We start from the raw sequence: 17,104 nt of genomic DNA on the forward strand, positions 1-17,104 counted from the left end.
GAAAATGTTACGTAATAACTGTCTATTAAAACTGTATAGGTCCCTTGGTTGCAAAGGATTGCAGTTATCACGTGGGGAAGCAGCAAATGTTTGTTACACTGACTTTAGTCTGCGTATTTCTATGACTGCAGGACATGTAACTAGAAGAGTAGGCAATGAGTCCCATTATTTTTGGCAAGCATTTCCTACCTAAACCACGCTGACCACTCTTTCCCCTGACCAACCAAAATGCTACAATTTGGATTTATTCCTTTTCAATGTCCTGGGGTATTTTATTCTGTTGTTTCCTGCCTTGTTTGGGTACGCACTGACTCACTAATAAAAATAATAGCTTCTTAGTTATTTTTTTAAAGGAATAATAGCAAGGAGTCCAATGCTTATGAAGTACAGAAATAATATTCAGCATTGGGTAAATTAATAGATAGACACATGGGTTGAAGGAAGCATGGATTGATGCTTGCTGAATAAAAGACTGAATAGTATTCAATATTTATACATTCTTAGTTTGAAAACATTTCTTGATTTTATTAGCTTTTGACCATATGTGATACACACGTAACTGTGTAGCACAATTTCCTCAGTCAAAAAAAGCGGAGATAAATACTTACCTATTTACTTCACTAGCTGTTGCAAAATGAAATAAGGTGACATTCATGAAAAAGTTTGGACAAGTGAAAGGATGGAGAAAGAAATGTTAAATTGTTGACACACTTTTCATTTCATAGTGTCTTCCAGTCTTCAGACCTCAAATAATTCACGTCAGATATCAGAGTATGGGTGTGTCTTAGTTATATTTAACGTATTCAATGTATTTAGCATGAAATTTAGCATAATTTAAAATTTCTCATACATTTTAGGCCCATTTTATTTTAAAGTCATGATTTCTAAAATCAAAAGGTAAGTACAAACAAATTTTCCCAGAGACTTTCACTTCTAGCCAAAATAGAGAAACAGGAACTGGATGAACCTTCTTGCCTGAAACAAATAAATCTTCTACAAATATAGGACACAACATATTTCGAGACACTGGATATCAAAGAAAGCGAAGGAGGGCACTGGTTTCTGATCGATGGGGAGTAAATGAGGCGAGTCCCATTTATCCTGAGCTTATTGCCTTAGAGAGTTTTCAGACTAAAGCGGATGATGGAAAACCCAGGTGGGACCCAGGAGACTCTGAGCTAAACAGATGGAGCTGAGAGTCCGGGGAGAACAAGGTAGCTACAGTTTGCAGCTAAAGGGTCCGAGAGAGGAGCAAACAGCATGGAAAGAGAGCTTTGGTGATCTGCTGAGGTCCCCTGAAAACTAGCTAAATACAGAACAGGGCACGCATGAGAGAAACTCTCCAGGGTTGGGGAAAGAATAACCTGGAAGGATTGGAGGCAATGGTGCCCTGATACTCACACAGGACAGGAAATAGTATCTGCTCAGATAAGCTCCTCTAAAACAATCTCATGATTTACAGACATTTCGTAGAATTCACAAAAGGGTCCTATTTTTGTAGTGGGGATAATTAGCCCTAAAACTGATCATAGGGCTAATTATAATCATAGTAAATTATAATTAATATTACATTTCCACCTAGTAAATCTTTAAAGCTAGACCTGAAGGAATCAAGTTATTTCCAAGGGCCTTATCTGAATGCCATAAACATAGCTCTGAAATTTGTATAGGAATATTCAAATATCCAGCATTTACAATATAAAATTCACAATATCTGGCATCCGATCAAAAATTACCAGGCTTGCAGAGAAGCAAGACAATACAAATCTTACTCAAGGAGGGCATTCAATCAATTGAAATTGACCCAGAGCTGATGCAACTTTTAACATTAGTGGACATGGACATTAAAACAATTATTACAGCTGCATTCCATATGTGCAAATGTTCAGTGAAGACATATATTAACAAGACCCAAATTGAAATCCCAGAGAGGAAATGGATACTGTGCACAACAAAAAATACACTGGATGAGATTCACAACAAACTAGTTAATGCAGAAGAAAATATTGATGAACTTGAAGACATAAGAATAAAAATAATCCAAAATAAAATCCAGGGAAAAGATTAATTTAAAAATGAACAAAGCATCATTGAGATATGTTAACACTTCAAGCAGCCTAATATACGTGCACTTGAAACCCCTAGAGAACACACACACACACACGAGAGAGAGAGAGAGAGAGAGAGAGAGAGAGAGAGAGAGAGAGAGAGATGGAAGCAGGGAGATACTTGAAGAAATAGTGCCCCCAGATTTCCAAATTTGATGAAAAGGATAAACTCACAGATATTTAAAAAGCACTTGCCTAACCCAAAGGCATTTTATGTTTCCTTCTAGAACTTTTCTAGTTTTAAATTGAACATTGTAATTTATGATCCATTTTGAGTTAATATATTCATATGGTGTCAGGATATATCAAAGTTCTTTTTTTCACATATCGTTATCCACATTGCAAGCATCTTCAAAAGTCATTGTTGGCTGGGCGTGGTGGCTCACAGCTGTAACCCCAGCACTTGGGAGGCCAAGGCGGACAGATCTCCTGAAGATAGCAGTTTGAGACCAGCCTTGCCAACATGGTGAAACCCCACCTCTACTAAAAACACACACACACACACACACACACACACACAAATTAGCTGGGTATGGTGGTACCCGCCTGTAGCCCCAGCTACTAGAAATCCTGAGGCAGGAGAATTGCTTGAGCCCAGGAGGTGGAGGTTGCAGTGAACTGAGATTGCACCACTGCACTCCAGCTTGGGTGACAGAGCGAGACTGGGTCTTAAAAAAAAAAAAAGTAATTAAGATAATTTAAAAATAAATATATTTATTTATAGACTATATACCCCCACACACTGGAAGAAAATTTGCAAATATATAGCTGATAAAGAAATTTATGAAAAACTCTCAACTCACTGGAAACCAAGTAACCCAATCAAAAATACGTCAGAGATTTTCAGAAACCCTTTAGCCAAGAGGATATGTAGATAGAAATAACCATGTGTAAAGATGCTTAACATCATTAGCCATTGCAAAATACAAATTTAAACTGTACCAAGATGCCACTAAACACTTATTTAAATGGCTCATATTGAAGACTGATTATTTTGAGTGTGGGCAAGGATCTGGGGGAACTGGAAGCCTCAGAAGCTGCAGGTAAAATTCTAAAATGGCTCTGGAAAATAATTTAACAGTTTCTTAAAAAGTTGAGCATATGCCTACCGTATGATCTAGCTGTTCCACTCTTAGGTATTTACCTTACTTGAGTGAAATGTAAGCATATGTTTATATAAAAACTTGTACATAAATGTTTATAAAAGCTTTTTTGGTAATAGCCCCAAACTTGAAGTAACACAGATGTCCATCACCATGTGAATAGATACACAAACTATGGTATAGGCATACAATCAAGTGTTACTCGACGACAAATAAATAACTATTGATCCATGCTGCAACATGAATAAATCTCAACATAATTATACTTAGTGAAAGTTGTCAGACTATAAAAGACCACCTACTTTAATAACTCCATTATCTAAAATGTTAGAAAATGGAAAGTAATATATAGTAACAGAAAAAAAAAAAAAGATTGATTTTTCCTTAGGGATGGAAAAAGGTAGTGGAATTGTTAGGGAGAGACAGATCACAAGGGAGCATGAGGCACCTTCTGGGAATGGCACATATGTTCATTGCCTTGACCGTGGTGTTCTCACGGGTTTGCACATGTGCACATGTCAATACTTATTAAACCGTACATTCTAAATATGCACAGTCAACTATACCTCGATGTACTTATTAAACATGGTATCCAGTATTTGTATTATTTTTCAAGAACAAAAGAGGTAATCATCTTTTTCTGACCTGCTTTTAAGACACCATCTCTTAACTTAGTTGACGTCAATAATTTATAAGTTTATGCAATGAGTTTAGTACTTACTAAATATGACAAACACCAATTAAGAGTCCCTGAAAGGACTAGCCTAGCAACTATAATGCACCCTTTCCCTAAAGGACTTACTGGAGGTCATAATTTTTGCACTGAAGTCTAAAGGACATCTACTGACCTAGGTTCTCCATTAAGTATGTTTCACTATGGGATTGTTTTTGATACCTATGCCAAGGGATGCCTTAATAATAGCAACCACTTTGCCTCTGGTTCTTTCTTCTTTATATTTTATATATATTTTTTGAAACAGTGTCTCACTCTGTCACCCAGGCTGAAGTGCAATGGTACAATCTTGGCTCACTGCAACCTCTACCTCCCGGGTTCAAGCGATTCTCCTGCCTCAGCCTCCGGAGTAGCTGGGACTACAGGCATGCACCATTGGGCCTAATTGTTATATTTTTAGTAGAGATGGGGTTTTGCCATGTTGGCCAGACTCATCTCGAACTCATGGTGTCAAATAATCCACCTACCTCGGCCTCCCAAAGTGCTGGGATTACAGGTGTGAATCACCGTGCCTGGCCCATCGTTCTTTCTAGGGTTGGAATATTGTCCATTTGGAGCTTGATGTGATCCTGAAGCCTGGTTGAACGTCCTCAGCTTTCACACAGGTGAACAAAGGCCCAGAGAGCAGTGACCACCCACCTGACACATAACAGGTGCCCCACTCAACCAATGCTAAGGTTGAGTCTATTGATTCCCTGTTTTCCTCCTTCCACTCTACCTCAGTAAACCATCCTCCGCTGGAGGAGCTTTTCCGTGTGAAGTCACACAGTTAAGAAGCTTCCACAAGGCCCCAGTGAATTGTCAGCTTTTTTGGTTTATGAAAAACAAAATGAAAAATACAAACTTGTTCTGCTGTGCACACATTTTGTCAGATGTAATTTTAAATTGTCTAATAATGCCTAAATGCCTTATGATCTCTTAATATTGCACTTGAACTTTTCATAAAAAGGAAGATACAGACACTGAAAGAACACACACATTATGTCTCCGAAGTAGGAAAATAATACAAATTTTCTGAAGCCCTAAAGATGAGGGAGGGCATGCACAGGAGTTATGTAACTTCCTCCATCTCTGTTGACTAAATCCCTATTGCTGGGACTGTAATAAAAATAATAGATTTGAGGGTCCAGTAAAATTCCAATCACTCTATTTCCTTCATGAGGGACAAGGTGTAAGATAATTGAAATACTGCATTTGAGGTATAGCTTTTGACTTAAAAAAAAATCCAACAAATAAAACCAGAAGAAACAATTACTACTCATTTACTGCCCTCTATTCCTGGAACCTTATGTATGAGCTTAGATTCATTTTATGTACTTTACTGATAAAATGAGGACAATTAAAAATTTAAAAATCAATAAAATGTAAAGCCAAAATAACATAAATAGATTTTCACTAATATTCTGGAAGTCATAAAAGTCATTTATGTTCTATCAATTATATTAAACTTTCTGAAATACTTTAGGATGATTTAAGTTTTGGGTGATAAAAAGAATTTATTTATTTTTATTTATATGGGTACCCTTTCTTATTTCTTCTAGAAATTACCAATTAAACAACTAAGCTTTCTTTTCAGTATGAAGAGCAATAGTGGATAAGAAAAACTATGAACTAGATATGCCCTTGCTAATATTAAGTATTAGCGAAGTGTCCTTCAGGCTGATTCACTAACCTTCATGATACCTAAGTGTCTATCAGACATGGTCCTTCACTGTGTGCTCAGATGGAGAAGATGAACCACAAAGCAGCCTGGTATAATGGAATGTACCAAAACCTAGGATCAGGCAGTGGGATTTTGAGCCCTGGCTCTCTCATTAACTGTGTTTTGTTGGATCTCAGTTTTTTGAAATGAGAGGACTGAATGAAATTACCTCTAAAGTTAGGTCCTCATTTAAAATATTTTATATTAGGGATGAAAGATTCTCCAGCATAGGAGGAACTAGGCATTGTGCAGAAAATGACAGATACCACTGGTCAGGATGAGGGAACCTGGGAATTCAGAAAGAACTACAGACTCAGGAACAGGGAGGTGTAGGGATCAGAGTAGGTGGGAGGGGCTGAGATTTAAGTCAAAAATCAAGCTGGAGAATGGTACCTGCAACCATGAGTTATTAAAAAAAAAATTTTTAATCTGCTTCTTAGCAGGACTCTGGTTCTATGATATTCTCATGTCCATAGATAGTAGTTCTGAAGCCAGGTGTGTGAGAAAAGAAAAGGGGCAGGAAAAGGACCATATTATGTTATGGCAGCAATTGGCGAAACGTCATAAACCTTGTATGAGTTTGCCGTGTCCCAGAGCCTATGAGTCAGTGGCTGATCTGATCATTTAGAGGGAGGGCATTCCACAGGAAGAGAAGAGAAAGTACAAAAGAGACGAGTAAAGGTCAACAAGAAAGCTTCACAAAGATTCAAAGTCTTATAGAGGACTCACTTGGAAAGTGAAAAGCACGGAAAGGGAATCAGTGCTAAAATCCAGGAGGGAAATTCTTTAAGCCATGAAGAGGAGGAAGAGGATGCTCAATTCCTAAGAAGGATAGACTGAGGAAAAGTTTGGAAAGAGGATGAAATGTCCCAGGATGGGAAAGTTCTATTGATCTAAACCAGAAGGGGCAGGAAAGAATAGAAAAGGAGACAGGAGGTATTTTGGCAAAGAGAGAGCATTAAAGTAGATTTTGCTTTTCATGAGAAGACAAAAAAGGGAGAGCATGAACACCTTCAGATTTAACAAGAGATAGTTTATCAAAATGTGAGTTTTGGAAAATGTAACACTGGGAAAATGAAAGAAGACGAGAGAAAGAACTGACAGAAGAGAAAATAAAAAAGAGACTGAGTGAAGGTCAACCAGAAAGCTTCACAAAGATTTAAAGTATTGAAAAGGACTCACTTGGAAAGTGAAAAGGGATTCCAGAATTAAGAAAACTAGGCAGCCTCCAAATCTCTAGTTGTCCCCTGAGTCATGCAGGTGCTGAATGGGCTACAAGAAGATAAAATAATAAAACTTGTATTTGAGTTGCCATCCAAGTTAAGTGTTCATTAAAATGAAAAACCAATCATCAGAGAAACATAACAGAATGCAGAGTTTCCACAACATTCATGATGCCCAAGATAAAATTCAAAATCACTCAACATAAGGACATTTTAAACTGTAGTCCATTTTTGAGAAGAAAATACAGTCAACACAGACCAATTCTAAGAAGGCTCAGATGTTAGAATTATCCTACAAGGGTTTTAAAGTGAGAAGACCCATTTATTAAACAACAAAAATACTCCTGATGAATTAAAAAAAAATCCAAGCAGAAAATAGATATTGTGAAAAAAGAACTAAGTGGAAATTTTAGAATCTGAAAATGTAATATCTGGAGCTAAGCACTGAATACACAAACCACAAAATGCAGAACACAGAGGAGAGAGTCATTAAATGTGAAGATGGAGCCACAGAAATTAAATCTGTAAAAGAGAGAGAAAAGTAGCTTTGAAAAATGATGAGCCTCAGAGAACTGTAAAGCAATATAAGCTGTATAAAACATGCATAATTGTCATCTCAACAAATTAAGAATGGGACTGAAAAAATGTTTGACAAGATAATGGCCACCAAATTCCCAAAGATGGTGCATTTGAAGATTCGAGGTGATCTTTGCACCACTAGGGGAATAAATATGAAGAAAATCATGCCTAGGCACATAATATTGAAATATTGAAAACCAAAGAAAAATCTTAAATGCAGACAAAGAAAAATAATGCAGCGCATACAGGAAACTATGAATCAAATGACTTCACTTCTCAGCAGAAAAAAACTCATTCTAGAACGCAGTGGAATGCCATCTTTAAAGTGCTGAAAAAGAAATAAAAATCCTGTCAAATTAGAATTTTACATCCAGGAAAATATATCATTTAAGGATGAAATCAAAGTAAAAATGCAGGTGGGATTCATGAGTAATATTTCACAAAAAATACATTCCTATTGAGTCAAAATGACTTGAGTTGATTAATTCATTTTTTAATGTCCTAAAAGGAAAATGACAGACACACAAGCCAGATTGAGACCATAGGCTGTATCTTTGCTATCCCTGCCCTTGTGATAAAATAAGCACTAGAGGTAGAAGGTAAGAAGCCTATTAAATTTCCAGAAAGTATAATACCTAGAGCTGGCAAAAGTGAACAAGCCCCTGTGGACAGAGGCTGATATTCTTCATGGGTCATAAGCAACTTCAAAATGCAAAGGCTTCATCAGCTTTTTCACAGGATGAAAACCTTGAGAAGAAACACCAACATTTTACTAATTCATTGGTAGAATATGATGTTCCTCACAAGAAAATGGTGCCAAGTGATGAATAAGGATTGACTTCTTGCCACATTCTAGGTACACAAATGGGTAAACAGGAGATATGATGATTATTAATCACCGCGTTCATCAGAGAGGCACCAAGTGAGTCCTTGATCCTGAAGGGATTTTGGTAGTTGAGTTCAGATTGAAACTCACAAAGTCAAGGTTTTGCGTCTACTCTTCAATGCAAAGAATCGCTTGAGGTTAGTGGCTAATAACTCATCCCTTTCGGCTTAGACAAGGGTGGAATGACAATGAAAAATAGAATGTTAAATATCCACCTATATAAATAGAAAGCAGAGACTTCTGATCTCTACCCTCAGACAAGATGATTACTCCTTAAGTGTGTTTCTGAATTAACAGTTTTTTTGGACCTGGTGGAACTAGATTACTCATTGGCAAAAATGGCTAGGAAAGGAATCTTACAAGCTGGAAACTGTGCTTTTGGAATCTGTTATACTGATCCTAATTATCAAATAGCTTAAATGCTATATACATCTGTAGGCCGATATAAATTGTGTAATATATGTACAATTGCTATCCCAAGAAAGACTGAAATGGAAAAATATTTTTGAAAATAATGGCACAAAATTCCCAAATATGGTGAAATAATTTAAAAAATCAAATGCTTAGCAAACTCCTAGCAGGATAAGTATGAAGGAATCCATGGCTAGTCACATACAAGTCACCAAATATAGAAAATCAAAGATAAGGAGATATTCTTGAAAGCAGAGGAAAGATAAAACAGATATAAAATATAAACAATTACAACATCAGATAGATTGAAGAATTTTAGATAAAATGGGGTCTCAAATTATAAGTAATATAAAGAATTATCTCCAGTACCTATCTCCATGCTTGATGTAAAGCTCTGTCATGTAATAAATGCTTACTATATGCAAACACTTTCTTTCATGGGGATTTGCTTAACAATTATATGAGATAATGCATATATCATATTCCCTTTTTCCAGATGTGTAAAAATAAATTAAATTAGGTCCTACATTTGTTACTTTCTACCTGTGTGATTTTTTTCTGGGGTTGGAGGGTGACTGGTTAGAGATGGCATCTTACTGTGTTGCCCAGACTGGATTCCAACTCCAGTGATCTTCCCACACCAGCCTCCTGAGTAGATGGGCCACAGACACACACCACCATGCCATGCCCAGCTCTATTTGTGTGATCTCTACCAAGTTGTCTCACTGCAAAGCCCATACTCTAACGATTGTCCCATCCATACCCTCTGGGACCTGCTCCTGAAAAGCCTATGAGAGGCGACCATGTAAAAAGAGGCTGGGCACAGTGGCTGGGCACAGTGGCTCACGCCTGTAATCCCAGAACTTTGGGAGGCCCAGGAGGGTGGATTGCTTGAGGTCAGGTGTTCAAGACCCGCCTGACCAACGTGGCAAAATCCCATCTCTACTAAAAATACAAAAATTACCTGGGTGTGATGGTGGTGGGCACTGTAATCCCAGCTACTTGGGAGGCTGAGACAGGAGAATCGCTTGAACCTGGGAGGTGGAGGATGCAGTGAGCCAAGATCACGCCACTGCACTCCAGCCTGGGCAACAGAGCAAGACTCTGTCTCAAAAAAAATGGAAAGGGTTTTAAAGTGAAGTTGTCTTGTCCTCCCTGATTTGGGTGTTCAAAGGTAAAGTAATGCTTCATCTTGTGTGTCAGGTCCTGCTGTGAGCCCCCCACATGGATTAGTTTGTTGAACCCTCATGCAACTCCTACTATGAAGGTCCTATAAAACTTAGGCACAGAGGTTAAGCAATTTATCCAAAATGACACTGGTACCTTAGGATCCCAAAGACCAAACTTTGAACAGCTATGTCTGCTGCTTCCAGAGACTGAAGCACTGATAATACTTGTCTTGATGCCTAATGTAATACATACTGACACAAAGAAGTTTCCCTTCCAGAAAAGCTCTAAGTAAAGAAACTCAACCCAAACCTTTGCTTTCTCTTCAAACCTGAGGCTGAAAGGGGAGGCTTTACTTTGGCTGGAGTTAACTATTCAACTGGGTGTCCTTACTTTCTGCTCAGAAGGTGAGCGCCATCTTCCAAGGCTAAAGTTGTACAGTCTTATGTTTGTAGTTTACATCTTCTGTAAAACTTAAGTTTGTATTCTTTGCTCAAGAATGAATACCACTTTCAAGTTTCCAGGAGCCAATTCCAGAGGATTATCACTTCAGGAGGTTTCTTCTCAGGATCAGTGGCTCCTGCTTCTACCAGGGCCAACAGTGTGGTGGATTACCCTGTGATCCTTAGCAGCTGTTACCAGGTGGTCAGGTGCCCCCGTGCTCAGGAGAAAGGAGGCTGCAACAAGGACCTCTTCTTTCCAAATTCTAGGGGTTCAATAGGCAAGAATGAACCTAGCAATAAATAACACATCTAAAAGAAGGCTAACTCATTGAATACACATCCAAAAAGAGACAACCAATGTTGCTCAAGAAATATCTGCACAAGAACAAATAAGAATTTGCCAAATGTAAATTGCTGTACCAGTAATCAGTAAATGAATGAGACCAAACAAAAGTGAGTCCAGCTGGAATATTTTCCTAAGAGGCTAATGCCTTTCCTTCCATCAAAGTCTCCCAAGATGAACTCTAAGAATAGCATATACAATGGAAAAACAACTATTCCAAAACATCTACTACACTGACATTATTGAGTTTTATATTTTGTTGGAAAAATACTGTGACCTAAACATCACATGGTCCATCCAGCGTTAGTTCCCAGTGTTGACTCCTGCTACCAGCTCATCCCTCATCCACTACAGAACTTTCACGAACATCACCTCCAATTACTTCAGTCTCTCATGTGGTTATTGCACTACAGCAACCTACGAGACAAACTCCAAAGCTACAAACTTTGCAGGCAAACAACAACTTAAGTGGGTTCTTCTTTGAGAAAAGGAACTGAATATTCTTTTCCTTCTAGCTAATGAATTTCACCATCATCTCACTTTAGGCCATCAAAGATTTTAAAGAAACAAGGACAGGGTATGACTAGAACTGCATGTTGGACAGTGAAGGCAATGTCTAAGTTCATATTTGGGTTCTCCGTTCTCATATTACTGGAACTTAATAGTGGTTTACCATGTTTAATAAATGGATGATTGATGACTATTGAATTAATATGATTCATTGGAGCAAGTATTTGTTGGACACCTGATAGATATGTAAGGTGATCCCTAACTCATGATTAACAGGTTTCCTAGTATCTTTTAAATTGTTGGTGTGTGTTCCAACACTTTCCAGAAAGTTGTACTGATGTCAATACCCTACAGTCCAATTCTTCCAAGAAGCCACTTTAATACTGGAGCCAAAGACATTTCTTACAGGAAATTCCTGAATGATCTTCTGAACTCCACAGATGTCTCTACTACATTATCACTGATGGGTGAAACTATTTTTAATTGAAAAATTTTATATTAACTACTCTGTATTAAAATACATGTCCTATAGATACTAAGTAATGTAAATGTGAAACATCTAACTACTCAAATCGTGGTGAAAACAGAGATCAGAGAAATGACTTGCTGATTCAAATATTTCATCATGATCTGATAGAAGAAAATGCTTGATATTACTTACTCAGTTGAATAAAAGCATTCAACCGTAAATCCTCATCTTACATAACTCAAACAGACCAACAATTCCTCTATCCATCAAATGAATCCAATATCATTACTCACTTCAACTCTGAACAAATAGCGTTTGGAGTTGATATTCTGGGCTAATACATGCCCTAAACCCCAACTAGTAGATATTAATGGGAATATTTTTCTAATAACAGCTAATAAACAATATATGCCCTTACATAAAATGTACACACCAAAATAGGTGTCGAAAATAAGAAGACAGAGTGGAGCACAAATTCAGTCTGCATATCAAGGACTAAGCTCCACAGTGCTCGCCTTTTTTCAGTTTAAAAAATAATATAAATATTTGAAAATATTTTAAAGTTCATTGTTACACGCATTGCTGTGCGGCTTCCCTATGTAACCCAGGTAAAGAATTTCCTCACTAATTAATCACAACCTAAGCTGAGCGGCAGATAGGTGAGGCGTACTGAGCATGGCCAAGGGTGGCCGGTCCCCACAGGATCCGCACGAAATCCCGAACCTCGCTGGCGACCTGGGGTTTTTTTTTTGCGCGTGGGAGTAAACGTTTCCCAAGTCCCTCACACTCTGGGCTACTAGTGAGGTTCTGCCAGCATTCCTTAGGCCGCCGCCCACTCCCCTTTCTCTGAACGTCACTAATTTCCTGGAAATAATTTCAGGCACGCATTGCTTCATTAAAGTTAATGAAGCACGTGTCCGCGACAGCAGCCAGCGCCAGCGCCAGCGCCTGAGGGAGAGCCCCGCGCGCTTCCCGGGAACAGCTCCTCTGCAAGCTCTGGCCCGGGGGGTGTGATTGTGAAAGGGGGAGGGGCTCTGCCTCCCGCCGCTGACCTCTTCTCCCGAAAGCCCCGCAATCGTGGGAACCAGCTGCACCTGCCAGCCCGGCCTCGAAGCAGCGTAGGATCTGCAGCCCCAGGGTGGCCGGCGGGAGCGGATGCATGGGCAGAGCCCTGCTGCTGGCCGCGGGTCTACGAAACATCACACGTTCTCGCAACCCCAGCGATCCGCCAACCATCCTCAGTCACGGACCCCTGCAAGGGATGCAGAGGCACCGGCGGCTGCTCACACTCCCTCCACAAACCTGCCGGAGTCTCCACTCGCCGGCCAACTGTAGCCTCCACCTGCGCCCCATGCCCCCGCACAAGCCCCCTCCGTCGCGGGTCCCTTACCTTGTGGCCTTTCCCCGGGGGACACCTGACGCTGTTGGAGACTCCTGCGGTTTGATTCATGTCCAGAGGAAGTTGAGGGGCCCAGATTCTCTACCTTCAAAACTTCCTAGGCGCGTGGAGGGTGGCGGCGGAGGTGCGCGCCTTGCAGGAGACGCGAGGTGGGTCCTCCTTCTGCAGCCGAGTCTGGGCGAGCGCGAGGGGAGCCTCCACGCTGCAGGCTTCTGTGCAGGGGCGGTAAAATCCGCAGCCCTGAGCTGGAGAAGGAGAAGCAGCTGCTGGGACCCCGGAGGGAACCCGGCCGGCGCCAGCGGCTCCGAGGGCGTTCTGCCCAGCGCTGCCTCCACGGGAAACAGTCCAGGACGCTCAAGACCAGAAGCCGGAGCAAACCCAAAAGGAGCTCCAAGGAGATGTGTGTGGGGAGAGCCAGGGGGACGTAGGACTAGGCTCTTCTTCCCTGCGCAAGGGGTGGGGAAACCCGCGAAAGCCGGGGAGTCGCGCGCACTCACGCCCTCGCGCCACCAGGGCACAGCCACCGCTGCAAGGAGCCCACGGGTGCGCGCTCCGCTCCAGCGCGGATCTTTCCACAGTCCCGTCACCCTCAAAAGCTCAGGCTGGAGGGGTCATCAGTGCGGACTCGGGCACCCCACCCAACCGGCAGGGTTAAGGAGGGACTGGAGCCCACTCCTGCCTACAGCTCCTGCGCAGGGCTCCAGCCGCCAAATCTTCCCGGGATGGTCGGGAGGGGGCATAAGAGGTTTTGCCAGGAACCACTGCACAGGCGAAAGACAGACAGTGGAGTGGGCGGAGGAGGAGCTGGGACGGTACCCGGGCTCGTTAGCACAGGCTGCACAAGCTACAGCTGAGGGATGCCAGCACGCTGTCAGTTGGGCAGGCGCTGCACGCTGAGGCTCAGTAGGTGCCATCGGTGGGCGGCCCAATTGGCCTGACCAGGGCCGTGTTTGGGGGAGGCAACACAGTACATCCATTCCTTTCTGCAGTAGAAGTCTCTGCAGCTTCCCAATACTTTTTTTTTTTTTTTTTCCTTTTTCTCTGTTTCCTCCTTTTTCTTTTGGCACCTGTTAAGTCATGATCTAATTAGTCAGCGTTTAGACACAGGTGAAAGGAAATTGACCCCAGGGAACTAAGAAAAACGAGTCAAAAAAGAGTAGCTGCTTCATGAAGGCTGCACTGCAACATTTTAGGATCTGAACAGGGTACCAAGGGCACGTTAGGAGACAGCCATATTATTTGACAAAACGTTAAGTTTTATCCAGGCAGAGATAGTTGAGTTTGGATATTCTGAATGGGAATCAAGCCACATAATTTGGCTTCTATTTCACAATCCCAAATTCTTGGTTTGAACGTGTATAAATCGAGGGAAGAAGTTAGACTCATGTATGAGGACCAGAGCTACACTTTCCTCCTCCAGCGCACTGGCTTGGTAACAAGTACATCCCCTTACATCGTCCCTTTAAAAGTAAAAGAGAGATTTATTTTAGTTCTGCTATTTGCTAATATTCATGGTCATTTCTTTAATGTTCCCAATTCCAAGTTGGAATAATCCCCATTTTGTAAAATTGTGTTTGGTTGCTTTTGGCTGCTGAAGACATTCAAAAGCAACTCGAGATGAATATGGAGGCTCAGCTTGGAGATCAGCGTAATGCAGAGCTTGGCTGTGCATGCAGATGTTGGTTGGCATCTTGGCTTTGCCGCCTCCTAGTGCACATCCTTGGGCAATTTATTTCTCTCCTTTATTCTTACATCTGTAAGGTCGGTGTTATAGCTGCACCTTTCCACGTGAGGAAACTGAGGCTCAGAAATACTAACGTGTAGAAGGTGCTTCGCACAGTAGTGGGTGTTCATCAGCCGTTACTACCAACTGCCTGGAACAATTGCTAGCACTTCACATTGATTTACAGACACTATTGCTCAATTCCAGTTTTCTGGCTAACAACTACTCATGCATTTATCTGTGATTACTTGTGTACTTTCCCTCTCCCACTTTGACTATGAGCTCCATTATGGTGGAAGAGAGGGCCCTTGAGATGGATTGAAGGGAGCAGCGTGAGCAGTGGCCCTGAGAGGAGCTCATCATGATCTTGAGCTTGATGACTCACCCTCACGTTAGGAAAGACATTTCATTAATCAAGCTTGAAAACTTTGCACAGAAAAAGATAAGAAAGATGCTATTGACGTCTAATTGGTTTTATGTCACTTATGTGACAATATGTTTGACTTTGATGTAATCAGTTATGATTTAGTAAAATAACAGCGATTTTTTCTTCCATGGCACAAATAGTTTTCTTCCTAAAAATTCCCGCATTGTGAATTTGGGGTTTCACTATGTTTTCCTTTCCTTTTTTTTTTTAATGCCATCTGCTTTTATTTTTAAAAAATTGTGGTATAATGTAGAGTAATATGAACAGATCAGTTTTGACAGTTATGTATATTTGTATAATCCATACCCCTGTTAGACAGGTAACATTGCCGCCACCCCCCAAAGGGTACTTCTTCCCGATAAACTACCCCCATAAGCAACAACTGTTCGGATTTTATCACCATAGACTAGCTTTGCTTATTCTAGAATTTGAAATAAATGAAGTCATTCATTATGAACTTCACTGAATACAATGTTTATGGGGTCCATCATGCTTTTGCATGTCTCAGTAGTTCATTTTTTATTGTTAAATAATATTCTATTGTATGGATGTACCATTATTAGTATATCCATTCTCTTACAAATGATTACATGTGTTAATTCTAGTTTTTGACTATTTGTGGATCAAGCTGCTTTAAATGTTTACGTATAGGATTTTTTTTGTGTGAACTCTTGCTTTCATTTATCATGTATTGATATGTAGAAGTGGAATTAATAGGTCCTAAGGTAGATGCAGGGTTGTTTGTTGTGTGTTTTTAGAAACTGCCAAATCATTTCCCAAGATGTTAGTACCATTTTTAAACTCCTTAGGTATCTATTATTGCATAGCAAATAGAGATGCTCCTTGACTTACAATGGAGTTACAACATGATAAACCCATCATAAGTCCAGATGTTCCTGAACTAACAGTGGAGTTACAGCATGATAAATGCATTATGAAGTCAAAAAATTATAAATCGAACTACAGTAAGTTGGGGACCATCCTTAATTGGAAAACAGGGAGGTTTTAAACAAAGCATATTTATTGTCTCAGAGTTTCTGAGGATCTTGAACTCAGGCAAGGCTTAGCTTTGTCCTCTGCATCAGGGTATCTCACTAGACAGCAATGAAGTGTTCATCTGGGGCTGCAGTCTCATCAGAAGGCTCTATTAGGGAAAGATCTGCTTCTAAGTTCACTCGTGTGGCTCTTGGCAGAATTCAGTTCCTCAAACACCTCTAGAGTGAGGTCTGCAGTTCTTCGTTGGTGACTGGTCAGAGGATACTTTCATTTCCTTGCCATGTGAGCGTCACCAGCCAGTGTCATCAGGAAAAGCACTCAAGAAGAGCCAGAGAGCCAGAGAGTACAAGCAAGATGGAAATCACAATCATGTATAATCTGATCTTAGAAGTGACATTTCACCACTTGTGTTTTATTCTATTGATTAGATGCAAGTCACCGGGTTCATCCCACACTCAAGTGGAGGAGATTTTGCAAGAATGTGAATGCCAGGTGGATGGGATTGTTGGAAGCCTTGTCAGAAGCAGCCTTCCACAATCTGCCCTCTGGTCCACAATGATTTGTGTTTCTCCCCATGTGAAATGCATTCACTTTCTTTCAAGATTGCCAAAAGTCATTTCATTACAGCATCAGCTCAAAGTCTAGAATTCAATCATCAAAATCAGTTTCATGTGTGAAGGAGGCTCCTTGGGGTACTTCCTGTGTATAGCTTTCCTCCATGTTTAGATATGTAAAAGTTAAGAGATAAGGTAGTTTCTCACACGTATTCAACATATAATGGTGGGATGGCCATTAGATAACAGGTGTAGGCACACCTGTTCCAAAAAGAGAGAACTGGAGGCACGAAGGAGTTGCTGCTCTAAAGCGATTCTTAAATCCAGC

The 17,104-nt window shown here is 40.5% G+C and overlaps 1 protein-coding gene across 1 annotated transcript in view; it reads right to left on the reverse strand.

The window, feature by feature from the left end:
• The window catches only part of DPP6 (dipeptidyl peptidase like 6), a 1,147,427-nt gene extending 1,133,627 nt beyond the window's left edge, over positions 1–13,800 (reverse strand). The window contains exon 1 of the mRNA XM_050785804.1: positions 13,068–13,800. Within this exon, the coding sequence (XP_050641761.1) occupies positions 13,068–13,127 (60 nt within the window). The 5' untranslated portion in view covers positions 13,128–13,800. The remainder of the gene's footprint in view (positions 1–13,067) is intronic.
• Positions 13,801–17,104: the final 3,304 nt, after the last annotated feature.

The sequence above is a fragment of the Macaca thibetana genome, chromosome 3 (genome assembly GCF_024542745.1).
Source record: "Macaca thibetana thibetana isolate TM-01 chromosome 3, ASM2454274v1, whole genome shotgun sequence".
Lineage (NCBI taxonomy): Eukaryota > Metazoa > Chordata > Mammalia > Primates > Cercopithecidae > Macaca > Macaca thibetana.